Below are 17076 nucleotides of genomic sequence, written 5' to 3'. Positions count from 1 at the left end.
TGCGCACCCTCGGTTCTAACTGATAAGATCTCTCTCAGTTCAGCGATCCAAGACAAGAGGCGTGATATTTTTTAGTGCCTCTCGCTAAAGGGGCGGGGGCAACTTCTGATTGATAGAGCCTCCATATTCAGGGATAAACGCTAACAAGAAGGACTTGGCAGATAATAAGATCTATACTACACTAGTCGCAAGCAGAGACTAGTGCCTCTTCTTCCCAGCAAAAACAGGCTACAAAGTGTGGAAAGCCTGGGTTGAGAGGTCCAACTGAATGATAGGCGCTGAACAGTCACCTTGACAACAATTGACTCCCACCCCCGCCTGATTACACTGGAGGCCCTGACTGCCAGAGCCTTTCCCAAAGCCTTGCACTGAGTGGGGATAGAGTGGGGATTTCCCAGCTCTTTGAGCCTCTTACTCCCCAGGCAGAAGCAGTTGCAGCCTTATAGCTGGATCACCAGGCTGCTAATTCAGAAAGGGGGGACTAGGAGAGAGAATCCAGGAAAGCAAACTCTCTCATCATTGGACCCTGCAAACGCCAACAAGCCTTGACTACCAGCAAGACTAAAGCCAATTATATGACATTGCCATAGAATCCCATCAACTGCAAATCCCTACCTAAGTGTGACACAGGGGCAGAGCCTGGGGTACAGAGTCACCGACCAGGAAGAGGGAGAGAAAAGAAAAAGGAAGAAGTTAACCTCTCAAAATCAAGAAAAATCCACAGACTTTACAACTTGTTCCACTAATTCTTTTTTTGTTGTTGTTGTTTGTTTCTTCTATCTTATTGCCTTTATTTCCTCCACCTCGGTCCTTCTATTCTCTGCCCATCTTATGCTTCCCTTTTCTTGAACTACACTACCCATGAGTGTTACATTTTATTTCTCTTCTTCATCCTCACCCTCCTTTAAGGTTATACTCCAAAACACTTAACTCTCACTCTCTCCTCTTTTGTTTTTTTTTGTCTTGCTTTATTTTGTTTTTTTTCTCTTCCTATTTTATTTCTTCCTTCGTTTTTCTCTTTTTCTTATTTTTTCCTTTCTATTCGTTTTTTCTTTTCTCATTTTACTTTCCTCCCATTTAATCCTCAATCACGAACAAATTAGTTAATTTGGGACTCAAGGCATTTTTTGGCTTTATTTTTCTTTTTTGCTTTTGTTTTTATTTTTTTTTCTTGTTTGTTTATTTTTGTGGCATTTTGGGTCCTCCCATCCCAAGGTCTCCATTGTATTTAGTCTTCGCTCCACTTAATACAACAGATTTTTACTTATTATTTTTATTTTTTTCTTCTTTATTATTCTTTTTTGGTCCTTTTTTCTGGTTCCCTCTTATCCCTCTCATTATATCTCTTAGTTGACCATCATTTACAAGCAAATCATCTTATGCTTGTCTAAGATTTTCTTCCTTTTTTTTTTTTTTTTTTGCATTTAGTAGGTCCCTACTCCCTTTTTTTGCCCCTTGAACTCTTCACCCCAAATCAGGCCCTCCATTATAGGCACGATATTTCCCTGAGGAGGGGAGAGGAGGGAAAGAGAAGAAATAAAAAAGGGGGAAATAATAAATTATTACTGTTTTTTTTTGTGGGGTGTTTTACCTTTTTTTTTTTTTTTTTTTTTTTTTTTTTTTACTTTTTACTCTTTATTAATTCTAATTAGTGCTATCAACAAGACCACCCTCAGATGCCGATAAGAAAGAGGAAATCGAATATTATGGATACAAAAGAAAGAGAGGTAACACAAATAGATGTGGAAAAATCTATGGAGAAATGATTTAACATATTGGAAGCCTTGGAGCTAAATGACAGAGAATTTAAAATAGAAATCTTAAAAATACTCAGAGCTATACAAGAAAACACAGAAAGGCAATATAGGGAGATCAGAAAACAACTCAATGAACACAAAGAATATATTACCAAGGAAATTGAAACTATAAAAACAAATCAAACAGAAATGAAAAACTCAATTCACGAGCTGAAAAACGAGGTAACAAGCTTAGCTAACAGAACAGCCCAGATTGAAGATAGGATTAGTGAAATAGAAGACAAACAACTTGAGGCACAACAGAGAGAAAAGAAAGAGACTCAAAAATAATAAAAAACGAGAAAGCCCTACAGGAATTGTCTGACTCCATCAGAAAGAATAACATAAGAATAATAGGTATATCAGAGGGAGAAGAAAAAGAAAATGGAATGGAGAATATACTCAAACAAATAATAGACGAGAATTTCCCAAGCCTGTGGAAAGAACTAAAGCCTCAAATTCAAGAAGTAAACAGAACACCGAGTTTTCTTAACCCCAACAAACCCACTCTAAGGCACATCATAATAAAGATGACACAAACCAATGACAAAGAAAAAATTCTCAAGGCAGCCAGGGAAAAGAAGAGTACAACATATAAAGGAAGGCCTATTAGATTATCATCAGATTTCTCAGCAGAAACTCTACAAGCTAGAAGAGAGTGGACCCCAATATTTAAAGCCCTGAAAGAGAGGAACTTTCAGCCAAGAATACTATACCCATCAAAGCTATCCTTCAAGTATGAAGGAGATATAAAAACATTCACAAATACAGAAAAAATGAGAGAATTTATCAACAGAAAGCCCCCACTCCAGGAAATACTAAAGGGGGTTTTCCAACCAGATTCAAAGAACAAAAGAAAACAACACCACAAGTAACAGCTCCACCAAGAACACAATAAAACCAAACTTAAACTGTGACAACAAAGGAAAAAAAGGGGGGAGAGGATGGAGATTAACAGTAGCAAAGGACGATGAAGTGCAGAAATACTTATAAGATAGGGTACTACAATGAATATGGTAGGTACCCTTTTCATTACTTAATGGTAAACACCCTTGAAAAAACCACCACAAAAACACTTGACTTAAAAAAGGTAGCAACAGAGGAAAGAAGTATGGAACACAAACAAACAAAAACAAATGATAGAAAAACAAAAGAGAAGAATCAAACTAGATACAAAACTAACAGAAAGCAATTTATAAAATGGCAGTAGGGAACCCACAAGTGTCAATAATTACACTAAATGTAAATGGATTAAACTTACCAATAAAAAGACACAGAGTAGCAGAATGGATTAAAAAAGAAAATCCAATTATATGCTGCCTACAAGAAACACATCTAAGCAACAAGGATAAAAACAAATTCAAAGTGAAAGGCTGGAAAACAATACTCCAAGCAAACAACACCCAAAAAAAAGCAGGTGTAGCAATACTCATATCTAATAATGCTGACTACAAGACAGAAAAAGTACTCAGAGACAAAAATGGTCATTTCATAATGATTAAGGGGAAGTTGAATCAAGAAGACATAACAATCCTTAATATATATGCACCAAACCAAGGAGCACCAAAATATATAAGACAGCTACTTATTGACCTTAAAACAAAAACCAACAAAAATACAATCATACTTGGAGACCTCAATACACCGCTGACGGCTCTAGATCGGTCATCCAAACAGAGAATCAACAAAGACATAGTGGCCTTAAACGAAATACTAGAACACCTGGATATGATAGGCATCTACAGGACACTTCATCCCAAAGCGACAGAGTATACATTTTTCTCTAGTGTACATGGAACATTCTCAAGAATTGACCATATGTTGGGCCACAAAGACAATATCAGCAAATTTAGAAAAATTGAAATTGTACCAAGCATATTTTCTGATCATAAAGCCTTGAAACTAGAATTCAACTGCAAAAAAGAGGGGGAAAAACCCACAAAAATGTGGAAACTAAACAACATACTTCTAAAAAATGAATGGGTCAAAGAAGAAATAAGCGCAGAGATCAAAAGATATATACAGACAAATGAAAATGAAAATACGACATATCAGAATCTCTGGGATGCAGCAAAAGCAGTAATAAGAGGAAAGTTCATATCACTTCAGGCCTATATGAACAAACAAGAGAGAGCCCAAGTAAACCACTTAACTTCACACCTTAAGGAACTAGAAAAAGAAGAACAAAGACAACCCAAAACCAGCCGAAGAAAGGAGATAATAAAAATCAGAGCAGAAATAAATGAAATAGAGAACAGAAAAATTATAGAAAAAATCAATAAAACAAGGAGCTGGTTCTTTGAAAAGATCAACAAAATTGACAAACCCTTGGCAAGACTCACCAAGGAAAAAAGGCACAGGACTCAAATAAACAAAATCCAAAATGAAAGAGGAGAGATCACCACAGACATCATAGATATACAAAGAATTATTGTAGAATACTATGAAAAATTATATGCCACCAAATACAACAATCTAGAAGAAATGGATAAATTCCTAGAACAATACAACCTTCCTAGACTGAGTCATGAAGAAGCAGAAAGCCTAAACAGACCAATCAGCAGGGAGGAAATAGAAAAAACTATTAAAAACCTCCCCAAAAATAAAAGTCCAGGCCCAGACGGTTATACTAGTGAATTCTATCAAACATTCAAAGAAGACTTGGTTCCTATTCTACTCAAAGTCTTCCAAAAAATTGAAGAAGAAGCAATATTTCCAAACACATTTTATGAGGCCAACATAACCCTCATACCAAAACCTGGCAAGGATGGCACAAAGAAAGAAAACTACAGACCAATATCTCTAATGAATACAGATGCTAAAATACTAAACAAAATACTGGCAAACCGAATACAACAACATATTAAAAAAATAATACATCATGATCAAGTGGGATTCATCCCAGAATCTCAAGGATGGTTCAACATACGCAAAACGGTTAACGTAATACACCATATCAACAAAACAAAGAACAAAAACCACATGATCTTATCAATAGATGCAGAAAAGGCTTTTGATAAAATACAACACAATTTTATGTTTAAGACTCTCAACAAAATGGGTATAGAAGGAAAATATCTCAACATGATAAAGGCCATATATGATAAACCATCAGCCAACATCCTATTAAACGGCATAAAACTGAGGACTTTCTACCTTAAATCAGGAACAAGACAGGGTTGTCCACTCTCTCCACTCTTATTTAACGTGGTGCTAGAAGTTCTGGCCAGAGCAATCAGACAAGACAAAGAAATAAAAGGCATCCATATCGGAAAAGAAGAAGTAAAGGTATCACTTTTTGCTGATGATATGATCCTATACATCGAAAACCCGAAGGACTCCACAAAAAGATTATTAGAAACAATAAACCAATACAGTAAGGTCGCAGGATACAAAATTAACATACAAAAGTCCATAGCCTTTCTATATGCCAACAATGAAATACTAGAAAACGAACTCAAAAAAATAATCCCCTTCACGATTGCAACAAAAAAAATAAAATACCTAGGAATAAACATAACAAAGAACGTAAAGGACCTATATAATGAAAATTACAAAGCATTGTTAAGAGAAATCGAAAAAGATACAATGAGATGGAAAAATATTCCTTGTTCTTGGATAGGAAGAATAAATATAATCAAAATGGCCATATTACCCAAAGCAATATACAAATTTAATGCAATTCCCATCAAAATCCCTATGAGATTTTTTAAAGAAATGGAACAAAAAATCATCAGATTTATATGGAACTATAAAAAACCCTGAATAGCCAAAACAATCCTAAGGAAAAAGAATGAAGCTGGGGGCATTACAATACCTGACTTTAAACTATATTATAGGGCCACGATAATCAAAACAGCATGGTATTGGCAGAAAAATAGACACTCAGACCAATGGAACAGAATAGAAAGTCCAGAAATAAAACCACATATATATGGTCAAATAATCTTTGATAAAGGGGCCAACAACACACAATGGAGAAAAGAAAGCCTCTTCAACAAATGGTGTTGGGAAAACTGGAAAGCCACATGCAAAAGAATGAAACTCGACTACAGCCTGTCCCCGTGTACTAAAATTAATTCAAAATGGATCAAAGACCTAAATATAAGACCTGAAACAATAAAGTACATAGAAGAAGACATAGGTACTAAAATCATGGACCTGGGTTTTAAAGAACATTTTATGAACTTGACTCCAATGGCAAGAGAAGTGAAGGCAAAGATAAATGAATGGGACTACATCAGAATAAAAAGTTTCTGCTCAGCAAGAGAAACTGATATCAAAATAAACAGACAGCCAACTAAATGGGAAATGATATTTTCAAACAACAGCTCAGATAAGGGCCTAATATCCAAAATTTACAAAGAACTCATAAAACTCAACAACAAACAAACAAACAATCCAATAAAAAAATGGGAAGAGGACATGAACAGACACTTCTCCCAGGAAGAGATACAAATGGCCAACAGATATATGAAAAGATGCTCAGCTTCATTAGTTATTAGAGAAATGCAAATCAAAACTACAATGAGATACCACCTCACTCCTGTTAGATTAGCTATTATCAACAAGACGGGTAATAGCAAATGTTGGAGAGGCTGTGGAGAAAAAGGAACCCTCATTCACTGTTGGTGGGAATGTAAAGTAGTACAACCATTATGGAGGAAAGTATGGTGGTTCCTCAAAAAACTGCAAATAGAACTACCTTATGACCCAGCAATCCCTCTACTGGGTATATACCCCAAAACCTCAGAAACATTGATACGTGAAGACACATGTAGCCCCATGTTCATTGCAGCACTGTTCACAGTGGCCAAGACATGGAAACAACCAAAAAGCCCTTCAATAGAAGACTGGATAAAGAAGATGTGGCACATATACACTATGGAATACTACTCAGCCATAAGAAATGATGACATCAGATCATTTACAGCAAAATGGTGGGATCTTGATAACATTATAAGGAGTGAAATAAGTAAATCAGAAAAAAACAAGAACTACATGATTCCATACATTGGTGGAACATAAAAATGAGACTAAGAGACATGGACAAGAGTGTGGTGGTTACCAAGGGTGGGGGGAGGGAGGACATGGGAGGGAGGGAGGGAGAGAGTTAGGGGGAGGGGGAGGGGCACAGAGAACTAGATAGAGGGTGGCGGAGGACAGTCTGACTTTGGACGAGGGGTTTGCAACATAATTTAATGACAAAATAACCTAGACATGTTTTCTTTGAATATATGTACCCTGATTTATTAATGTCATCCCATTACCATTAATAAAAATTTATTATAAAAAAAAAAGGAAAAAAGAGGATCATTTTTTAAAAATCCACAACTCATAGAACTTAATGTGCTAAATAACAGTGCTAAAATATATATAAAGTAAAAGCTGTTAAATATTCAAAAAGAAATTAATACAAATTCAGAAGTATATAGGAAGACTTCTTTAGACATGCAATTATAGTTGGCAAAAATATACATAGGTTAAATAAAAGTTAATGTCAAAGAATGTAGGACTTGTATAAATAAGAATTTGGGCTTAAAAGCAACAGTTAAATGATAAAAAAATGATTTTTTAAAAATGTTCTTTTGTATAGTTATGTGAAGGATGGAGGATGAAAGAAATAATAATAGGATGACAATCTTCCTCAATGAAAGAATGAATGGCAATTAGAATTCCACTGCCAATAATCAAATACATTTCTAAGAAATACTGCCTTATCCAGGAAGGCTGGTTCCCATCTGGATATATAGCTCTTCATTCTTTACAGTAAACAGTGCTTTCATATTAGTGTTACTTTGACACTTTGATAGGAAGGGACAGTAATATTTAGAGAAGAACAAAAGAGAAACTCATGGATACAAGAAAGGAGCATGACTCAAGAAGGGAAATTCCTGTTGCCAATTAGAAGACTACGGGTGTATAAAATGCCCTATATATGCCAACTAAGAATTCACTTCCATGCTCAGCATTTCTACTTTCTCCAAGAAGAGTATCAAAGCTGAAGCAGCAGCAACAAACATGAGTGTGAAGGGCATGGCTATAGTCTTGGCTGTGATAGTCTGTGCTACAATTGCTCAAGGTATATGGTACTTTTTATTTCTTAGAGTATAAATTTCTTTTCTAATTCTTCAAATGTCTTTTCTCCCACTTTTATCCTAAAATATGCTCTAATTTTTTATTTAACCTCACACATTAGAAGTTACTACAGCTTTGAAAGAATGTTGGAAAAGTTTGAGGCACTAGAGATAAGTACTGAAACTAGAGATGATAAACTCCCTGGAATTTTTTATTTGGCATAAAATCTGGCAAGAGCCTTTAGCAATAGTTTTAAATGTCTGTTAAAAATTCTTTTCCGAGATAATATTACTAGCTTCCTGGAAATATTCTTGAGCATAAAAGAGGCAAATAAGTTTGATCTCCAATAAACCTCTTTCATGCCGCCTTCTATCCTTTAGTGGTTTGCTTACAAATTTAAAGAGAAAAATCACTAACAACTTTAGCTCCTTTCCCAGTAGTAGTGTCAAGTGCCATTTGACAAATAGCATCTTTATCCTTAACGAGAATTTGGCCTTCTTCACCAGGATTATAAACCAGTCATCTGTTGCAATCAGATTCACAAACTGATGCTCTGGTCTGTCTTAGGTTTCCCAATGTTTAAAGGGGGACGCTGTCTTTGCATAGGCTCTGGAGTAAAGGGAGTGAGAATGGCAAATATTGAGAAAATCTCTGTAATTTACCCAAGTATCAACTGTGACAAAACAGAAGTGATGTAAGTAATGAACCTTCTAAAGATGACTATGGTGGAGGCATTTGGGCGTTTCTTTGCTTATACTTTTCCATCCATAATTTAATCTTCCCTTAACAGTATCACCTTGAAAGCGCATAAAGGGCAAAGATGTCTAAATCCCAGATCGAAACAAGGAAATTATATAATAAAGGTAGGTTACCAGACTACTTCCATTTTATAATGTATCTAAGACAGAGCTTTTGAAAAAATAGACAACTGCAGAAAGATTCTATGATCCTGTGTGAAGTGTTTTCATAAGGGGTCTTTGGTTATAATTAGTTTTTCTTCCTTTTTATATATTTTTACATGTCAACTCTTAATCACTTGGAAACAAGAACAGTCCAAGTTTATATAAAACTCTTATTTTCTTATTACAGAATGTTGAAAGGATGAATTTTTTAAAACAACGAAACACCTGAAGTCCTGGAAAAAAAGATTTGAAAACTCAGAACAAGTTTAACCATAACAATGAAATGATAAGAACTCTGTAATGGGGAAATGACTTTCCATTACCTATTGACATGTACATTCACACATCTGTAGGTTAGGTAATCTTCTAGAAGATTTGATGCTTATAACTATTCTGCTGTGATTTAAGAACATTTCTCTTTATGTTATCTGTCTATACTTGATCTATATTCCATATTATAATCTGCATTTATAATAAAAATATTATTACTGAAGTCAAGATCTTATGAGTCAAAAGCATTCATGTATATAATAAACATTACCCAAATAATTTTTAATGCAAATCCAGTTCTTTTCCCAAAAATCATATAGTACACGCGTATGTGTAGGAAAAAGGTTCTTACGTGTCATCTTTTATAAAAAGGCTGTAATTCATGAAATATATTATGAAAAAAAATGATAGCCTAAAGGAAACTAGTAAGAATGCAAATACTTCATAACTGAATTAGCAGCTCTGTTCTTAATTTGATTTTAATAACTTTGTTTCTCATTGAGATGTTGTGAAGCAATTAGGATATGTGTATTTACTGTGCATTTTGGTTTTATCTATTCTTATAAATTATAGCAATATTTTGGACATATTTTAAATATAGATATATGTGCATATCTGGAAATCACCTTTACTTTCTCTGTTTCTTTTTCTTAGGAAAATACATAATCTTATTTTTTTAAGTCATGCCTATACTATACAATTTAGGAATATCTAAGATAGTTTTACTTTAAAAAGAATAAAAATTGTTCTCTAATAAGGTACCGCTTTGGTTGGTTGGCTCAGTGGTAGAGCATCAGCCCTGCATGTGGATGTCCCGGGTTTGATTCCTGATCAGGGCACACAGGAGAAGCATCCATCTGCTTCATCACCCTTCACCTTCTTTCTTCTCTCTCTCTCTCTCTCTCCTCCTCCTCCTACAGCCATGGCTCAATTGGAGCAAGTTGGCCCCGGGCATTGGATGACTCTGGCTTCCACCTCAGGCACTAAGAAGAGCTCAGTTGCTGAGCAATGGAGCAATGCCCCAGCTGGGCAGAGCAACACCCCCTAGTGGGCTTGCCGGGTGGATCCCAGTCAGGGCACATGCAGGAGTCTATATCTGCCTACTCTTCTCTCACTGAATAATAAATACATAAATAAATAAAGTACCACAATCTTTTTGTAGATGTAAGAATGTCTATACCAGCGGTTCTCAACCTGTGGGTCGCGACCCCAGCGGGGTTGCCTAAAGCCACCGGAAAATACATAATGCATATCAGGTATTTACATTCTGAATCATAACTGTAGCAAAATTACAGTTATGAAGTAACCACCAAAATTATTTTGTTTTGGGGTCACCGCAACATGAGGAACTGTATTGCAGGGTCACGGCATTAGAAAGGTTGAGAACCACTGGTCTATACCTATAAAGAAGTTTATTTGAGTCAACTGATAACTTTTGGGAAGCAAAATCTCAATGCATTGAGAAAATGCTCCAGAAAATGGCAGTTTTGCAGCTTATTTTATACATACAATCAAAAGAGAAGATGTAAGAAGGGTTATGTGAAATCCACTGTGGTAGATTAGGGAGGTGGGAGAAAGCAAAGTGGGGAAATCTCTGAGATTGGATAAAGAGTAAAATGGAGACCCTGGCCAGGTAGTTAGTTTGGTTAGAACACCATCTTGATACACCAAGGTTGCAGGTTTGACCCTTGGTCAGGGTACATACAGGAATCAACCAATGAGTGTATAAATGAGTGAAACAACAAATGGATGTTTCTCTGTCTCCCTTCCTCTCTCTCTCTCTAAAATCAATAAAAAAATTTATTTAAAAAAAAAGTAAAATCAAGAGACATATTTCATTTACACTGGTGAGTATAGGATAGTTAACAATGAACATTTACAGAGCACACACACACACACACAAAAACATTTACAGCACACAGAGATAGTATTTGAACAAGACTAAAGTGAAGGGCTCCGTGCTCTAGTAGGAGATTGTACCCTGAGGGATCTGGAAAAGGAGATTTGTTGGGGACCATAGCCGACAGGGTCTTTGTGGTTTAGATTTTGGGGGAACAGAGGTGTGGGGAACTGGCAGTAAGCTGACAATCTGCCCAAACCCCCACCTCACTTGCTTAGTGACGTTGCTAAAGGCTGTTCTTCCCCACACCTCCATGTTAGCTGTGGTGCTGGATTGTTTCTACTCGTCCTATCCTCCATGTCCCTCAGAGAGACTGGAAGCTGTTTCATTTTTATTCTTTGTTTTGTGAAGTTAAGATGTTATGTATGGTAGGAGTTTTCTGCACTGGGAGAATTCTTGGGTTGCCTTGGAAATGTGACTTGTTTTAATATCTTTGATTTGCTAATGACCTCACTTTGCCCTATAAATAAAGCAGGTAGGGGAGTGGAGGCTAGCTTTTTAAAAATTTATTTAATTTATTGTGTTTACATAGATTCTAGTGTATCCTTGAATGCATCCCCTCTTCCCCGTATTCCCCTCAACATCTCTCTTGCCCCCTCCCAACAGCTCCCTCACCCCCTTCCCTTCAGGTTTAATTTCATTCCTCAGTTCACACTGTTCCTTGGATTCCTCAAATGAGGGAGGTCATATGATATTTTTCTTTCTCTGCCTGGCTTATTTCACTTAACATAATAGTTTCCAGGTCCATCCATGTTGTTGCAAAAGGTAAGATTTCCTTCTTTTTCATGGCCCCATAGTATTCCACTCATCCACTGACAGACACTTGAGCTGTTTCCAGATCTTCGCTATTGTGAACAATGCCGCCATAAACATGGGGGTGCATTTCTTCTTTTGAATCAGTGATATGGTGTTCTTGGGATATATTCCTAAAAGTGGGATGGCTGCTGGTGGGAATGCAGACTGGTGCAGCCCCTGTGAAAAACAGTATGGAGATTCCTCAAAAAATTAAAAATGGAACTGCCTTTTGGAGGCTGGCTTTTTGCAAGCTATCTTTTTGCATTGCAAAGAGTCCTCCCAAGCCCATCCTTTTTCTCCTTAAGGTTATTTTCTTAATTCTGCACTGTCCCCACTCAGGACCTGGAATTACTAGCCACACTAGTTCATGGCAGAGATTATCTGACATTTCAAGGGTATGGTATTGTAGATGCAAAAGGACAACAGACAGGCTCAGTTAATATAAAGACTGACCTTTGTCAAGGAAGATACAGGCTCAAGACATGACTACCCATCATGACTTGCTTTTAGTTAGGAAATTTGAATTTCAGACCATCCTATGTGGTTTCTTTCATTCTCTTAAGTTTGTGAGGGCTGTCATGCAGGCCTGCCCTGAGCTTGCCAGCTTTAATATGCGGCTCCTTTGTTGTCCACACTTTGTAAAACAAATAATCATATGTCTTCCAAAAATCTGATATAACTTTAACAATTTCACCTTGTACTTTCAAGAAGCATACAATTTATTGTTTAGAAATATAGTTTAATGGGAAGTTGTGAAGGAAAACTGTCTCTTTTTTAAAGGGATCTTCCTAAATCCAAACCTCCTTACTACTTGAGGCAAATCCCATATTATCTGAGTCTTGGTGGGAGTCTGAAAAAGAGAAGTGAAAGGAAGGAGATCCTTCCTGGCAGCCAGAACAAGGTCTCAGCCAGGCCACTCCTACCCTGGACTTTGAATTCCAGTTAACATTTCAATATATGATCAGTGAGAAAAGTTATTAAACTGGCAGTGGTAGTAGTGTAAGTCCTAACACATTCAGTCTTCCTTTGGATTGTTCAACTACCAATTAAATTATTTTTCTGCTGAATCTAACTAGAGTTGATTTCTCTGCACGTAACCAAAAACCTTAGCTGACACAACACTCTTTCTATAGATAACTATACATTTTAAAAATAAAAATATTTGTTACAAAATCACCAAAAAAAGATATTTCTGCTTATTTGAAAAAAATAACAATTTTAATGTATCTTTTGTGTACCCTTCCCATTGATATCAGATAGCCAATCATAAAGCAGATCAGAGAATTGATAGAAACGTAAATAGCAGAGGAGGATGCCAGGAACCTAACAGGCCCTGTTACTGACTGGCTTTTTGATGGGTGCCTACAAGCAATAATGAGAAGCCAAAATGTTATCCAGGGAATTTGTATATAAATCTATATAACTTGTAGCATATATTTATTCCATAATATATAATATACAGATATATAATTAATAGTATGGCCCTGGCCGGTTGGTTTGTGGTAGACCGTGAGCCTGGTATGTGGATGTAACAGGTTTGATTCCTGGTCAGGGCACACAGGAGAAGCAATTGTCTGTTTCTCCACCCCTCCCCCCTCTCAATGTTCTCTCTCCCCCCTCCCCTTCCCCTCCTGCAGTCATGGCTTGATTGGAGTGAGTTGGCTTCGGGTGCTGAGGAGGGTTCCATGGCCTCTGCCGCAGGCACTAAGAAGAGCTCTGTTGCAGAACAATGGAGCAACACCCCAGATGGGCAGAACATCGCCCCCCGGTGGGTTTACTAGGTGGATCCCAGTTGCAGCGCATGTGGGAGTCTGTCTCTGCCTCCCTTCCTCTCACTGAATAAAAAATGAATATATAGTATAAATTTATAATATATAGTGTAAATATATTAAATATAGACACAGTATACACAAAAATATATAATATTAGTTATCAAATCTACATAAATCTCTATATAGAAATAGGACTTCCATATAAATTCCCAAGATAGTTTTAAGACTTGAATCTAATATTTGACTGACAGAGATTTTTTTTTTAGAGTATCTTGAAAAATAAATTCATTGAGCTAGGACTACATGATAAATTTTTTAAAGTAATGTAGTACAGACCAGTACCTGATTATTGAGAAGACACCATATGCTTAGATTTATTCAGGGAAAAATAAACAGATAAAAGAATGAACAGAGTACTTAAGCCATGATCCTTTTTACCTAAGTACCATTGAACATACTACTCCCTCTCCATTTCTTCACTAAGATAATGCCAACTTGTCACTTAGTACACATACTGCCGAAGTGAGCACTGCCTACTAGTCACTTAGCTCACAGCTTAATTAACATTTTTGGCAATGGTTGTCCTTTACCACCTCTTAAATCTCAGCTAGATTAGGTGTCCTATTTGTTTTCATAAGACTCTCTACTTTTCCATCACACTATTAATTGCAATTGTCACTAAAAAATCATTCCTGCAGTTAATATTTGTTCTTTCATAAGTGCAAGTTCAATAAGAAAGCCACTGTAGTCCTAGCCCTCAGTACAATGCCTGGCATATATCAGAACCTCAATAAATATTTGAGAATGGAATGACTAAACTAAGGGGAAAGGAACTTACATAGATAGCACTGGCATGAGAATGCATAGTGGTAGGAAGGTATAAGGTGGGTTAAAATAATAATTAGATTGATTTGGTTGGAGTAAAGGATGAAGGACATCTAATATCTAGCTAAATAACCTTGAATTTTTTTATTTATTTTTTTTCTGAAGCTGTAAACGGGGAGAGACAGTCAGACAGACTCCCGCATGCGCCCAACCAGGATCCACCCGGCACGCCCACCAGGGGGCGATGCTCTGCCCCTCCGGGGCGTCGCTCTGTTGCGACCAGAGCCACTCTAGCGCCTGGGGCAGAGGCCAAGGAGCCATCCCCAGCACCCGGGCCATCTCTGCTCCAATGGAGCCTCGGCTGCAGGAGGGGAAGAGAGAGACAGAGAGGAAGGAGAGGGGGAGGGGTGGAGAAGCAGATGGGCGCTTCTCCTGTGTGCCCTGGCCGGAAATCGAACCCGGGACTTCCACATGCCAGGCCGACGCTCTACCACTGAGCCAACCGGCCAAGGCCATAACCTTGAATTTAACTCTATAAAATGGGGTTTAAATGTTCATGAATAAAAGAATGACCCCATCTCAGTTACTCTAAATTATTCTGGGAACGGCATAGAAGGTTGATTGGAAATGGGAAAGACTGAGAAGGGCTTTGCTGCCATAGCTCAGATCTCTAGTTTCCAAACTTCAAGTCATTTTCATATCATCTTTACAAGTTTTTACAACATTTCTGATCAATCTTTATTATATTTTGCAAATTCTATGTTACCATCTTTATTTTACATATATTTACATGAAAAGCAAACTTTCATTATTGTACATGTGAAATCAGCATCACTTGCTATAGAAATAAAATGCAACAATAAAAGGAAATACAATTTCCTAAATCTCAGCTAGACACCATTGTATGCCAAAGGTCTGAAGTATCAGGCCTGCTCTGTATTTGTTAAAAAGGAAATTAATATAGTTAGTGAGATGTTTGAAAGCCATACTAATACTCTTCATGATTTAATCAGAGGGACTGATTTGCTGGGTAAATCCCAGTCAGGGCACATGCAGGAGTCTGTCTGTCTCCCCTTCTCTCACAAAAAAAAAAGAAAAAAAATATTCTGAAAATAATCTAAATTGCCCTTAAGCTCGATTGGTGGTAGCACAGTGGATAGAGTGTCAACCTGGGATTCTGGGGACCCAGGTTTGAAACGTCTAGGTCACCAGCTTGAGTGTGGGCTCATCTGGTTTGAGCATAGGCTCACCAGCTTGAGTGCAAGGTCATTGGTTTGAGTGTGGAATCATCGACATGATTCCATGGTCGCTGGCTTCAGCCCAAAGATCACTGATTTGAGCCCAAAGATCACTGGCTTGAAGCCCAAAGTCCCAGGCTTGAACCCAAGGTTGCTGGTTTGAGCAAGGGATCCCTGGCTCAGCCGAAGACCCCCAGTCAAGGCACATATGAGAAGCAATTAATGAACAACTAAAAAAAAGTGCTACAACTAACAGTTGATGCTTTTCCTCTCTCCCTTCCTGTCTCTCTCCCCCCTATCCCCATTAAAAATAATACTAAAAATAACAAATTGCTTTTAATATGTATGCCAACACAATAATATCTCTATACAGGCACAAAAATATATATTCCATTCAGCCCATTAAAAAAAATAAAAAGTAAAGCAAGGACTAGAAACCTCTTGCCATTTATATTCATACAATCCATATCACATAAATTTTTTCCAATTCATCCCTTTCTCTACTATCTCTATGGTTAAAGCTTTAGATCAGGTCTCAGTTGGCTTTTTTTTAAATCTTATTTTTATTAATTTTAATGCAGTGACATTGATAAATCAGGGTACATATGTTCCGAGAAACCATCTCCAGATTATTTTGACCTTTGATTATGCTGCATACCCCTCACTCAAAGTCAAATCATCCTCCATCACCTTCTATCTGGTTTTCTTTGTGCCCCTACCCTCCCCCCACTCCCTCCCTCTCCTTCTTCGCCCCCTCCCCACCCCTCCACCCCATTCCCTGTTACCATCACATTCTTGTCCATGTCTCTGAGTCTCATTTTTATGTCCCATCTATGCATGGGTTCATATAGCTCTTAGTTTTCTCTGATTTACTTATTTCACTCCGTATAATGTTATCAGGGTCCATCCATGTTATTGTAAATGATCCGATGTCATCATTTCTTATGGCTGAGTAGTATTCCATAATATATATGTACCAAAGCTTTTTAATCCACTCGTCCTCTGACGGACACTTGGGCTGTTTCCAGATCTTCGCTATTGTGAACAATTTTGCTATGAACATGGGGGTGCATTTCTCCCTCTGGAACCCTTCTATGGTGTCCTTGGGGTATATTTCTAAAAGTGGGATGGCTGGGTCAAAAGGCAGTTCGATTTTTAATTTTTTGAGGAATCTCCATACTGTTTTCCACAGAGGCTGCACCAGTCTGCATTCCCACCAGCAGTGCAGGAGGGTTCCCTTTTCTCCACATCCTTGCCAGCACTTATTCTGTGTTGTTTTGTTGACGAGTGCCATTCTGACCAGTGTGAGGTGATAATCTCATTGTGGTTTTAATTTGCATTTCTCTAATGATTAGTGATGTTGAGCATTTTTTCATATGTCTATTGGCCATCTGTATGTCCTCTTTGGAGAAGTGTCTATTCATTTCTTTTGCCCATTTTTGGATTGGATTGTTTGTCTTTCTGGTGTTGACATTTACAAGTTCTTTATAAATTTTGGTT

The 17076-nt window shown here is 37.3% G+C and overlaps 2 protein-coding genes across 2 annotated transcripts in view; one reads left to right on the top strand and one right to left on the bottom strand.

The window, feature by feature from the left end:
- The window catches only part of ART3 (ADP-ribosyltransferase 3 (inactive)), a 167111-nt gene that overhangs the window by 76766 nt on the left and 73269 nt on the right, over positions 1–17076 (bottom strand). The gene's annotated exons all lie outside the window — the stretch shown is intronic.
- Positions 7767–9337, top strand: CXCL11 (C-X-C motif chemokine ligand 11). Its single transcript, XM_066385613.1, has 4 exons — positions 7767–7878; positions 8442–8568; positions 8665–8737; positions 8964–9337. The coding sequence occupies exons 1-4, from the start codon at positions 7818–7820 to the stop codon at positions 9003–9005; spliced, it is 303 nt and encodes a 100-aa protein (XP_066241710.1). The 5' UTR covers positions 7767–7817; the 3' UTR covers positions 9006–9337.

This window comes from Saccopteryx leptura, chromosome 5 (genome assembly GCF_036850995.1).
Source record: "Saccopteryx leptura isolate mSacLep1 chromosome 5, mSacLep1_pri_phased_curated, whole genome shotgun sequence".
Lineage (NCBI taxonomy): Eukaryota > Metazoa > Chordata > Mammalia > Chiroptera > Emballonuridae > Saccopteryx > Saccopteryx leptura.
This window is presented reverse-complemented; position numbering and strand designations above follow the sequence as displayed.

Excerpts from the sequence above, each read along its gene's own strand:
- CXCL11 (XM_066385613.1), top strand. The coding sequence starts at position 7,818 with ATGAGTGTGAAGGGCATGGCTATAGTCTTGGCTGTGATAGTCTGTGCT. Across the intron at positions 7,879-8,441 it reads CTGTGCTACAATTGCTCAAG|GTTTCCCAATGTTTAAAGGG; the intron begins GTATATGGTACT and ends GGTCTGTCTTAG. Across the intron at positions 8,738-8,963 it reads AAGGAAATTATATAATAAAG|AATGTTGAAAGGATGAATTT; the intron begins GTAGGTTACCAG and ends TTCTTATTACAG.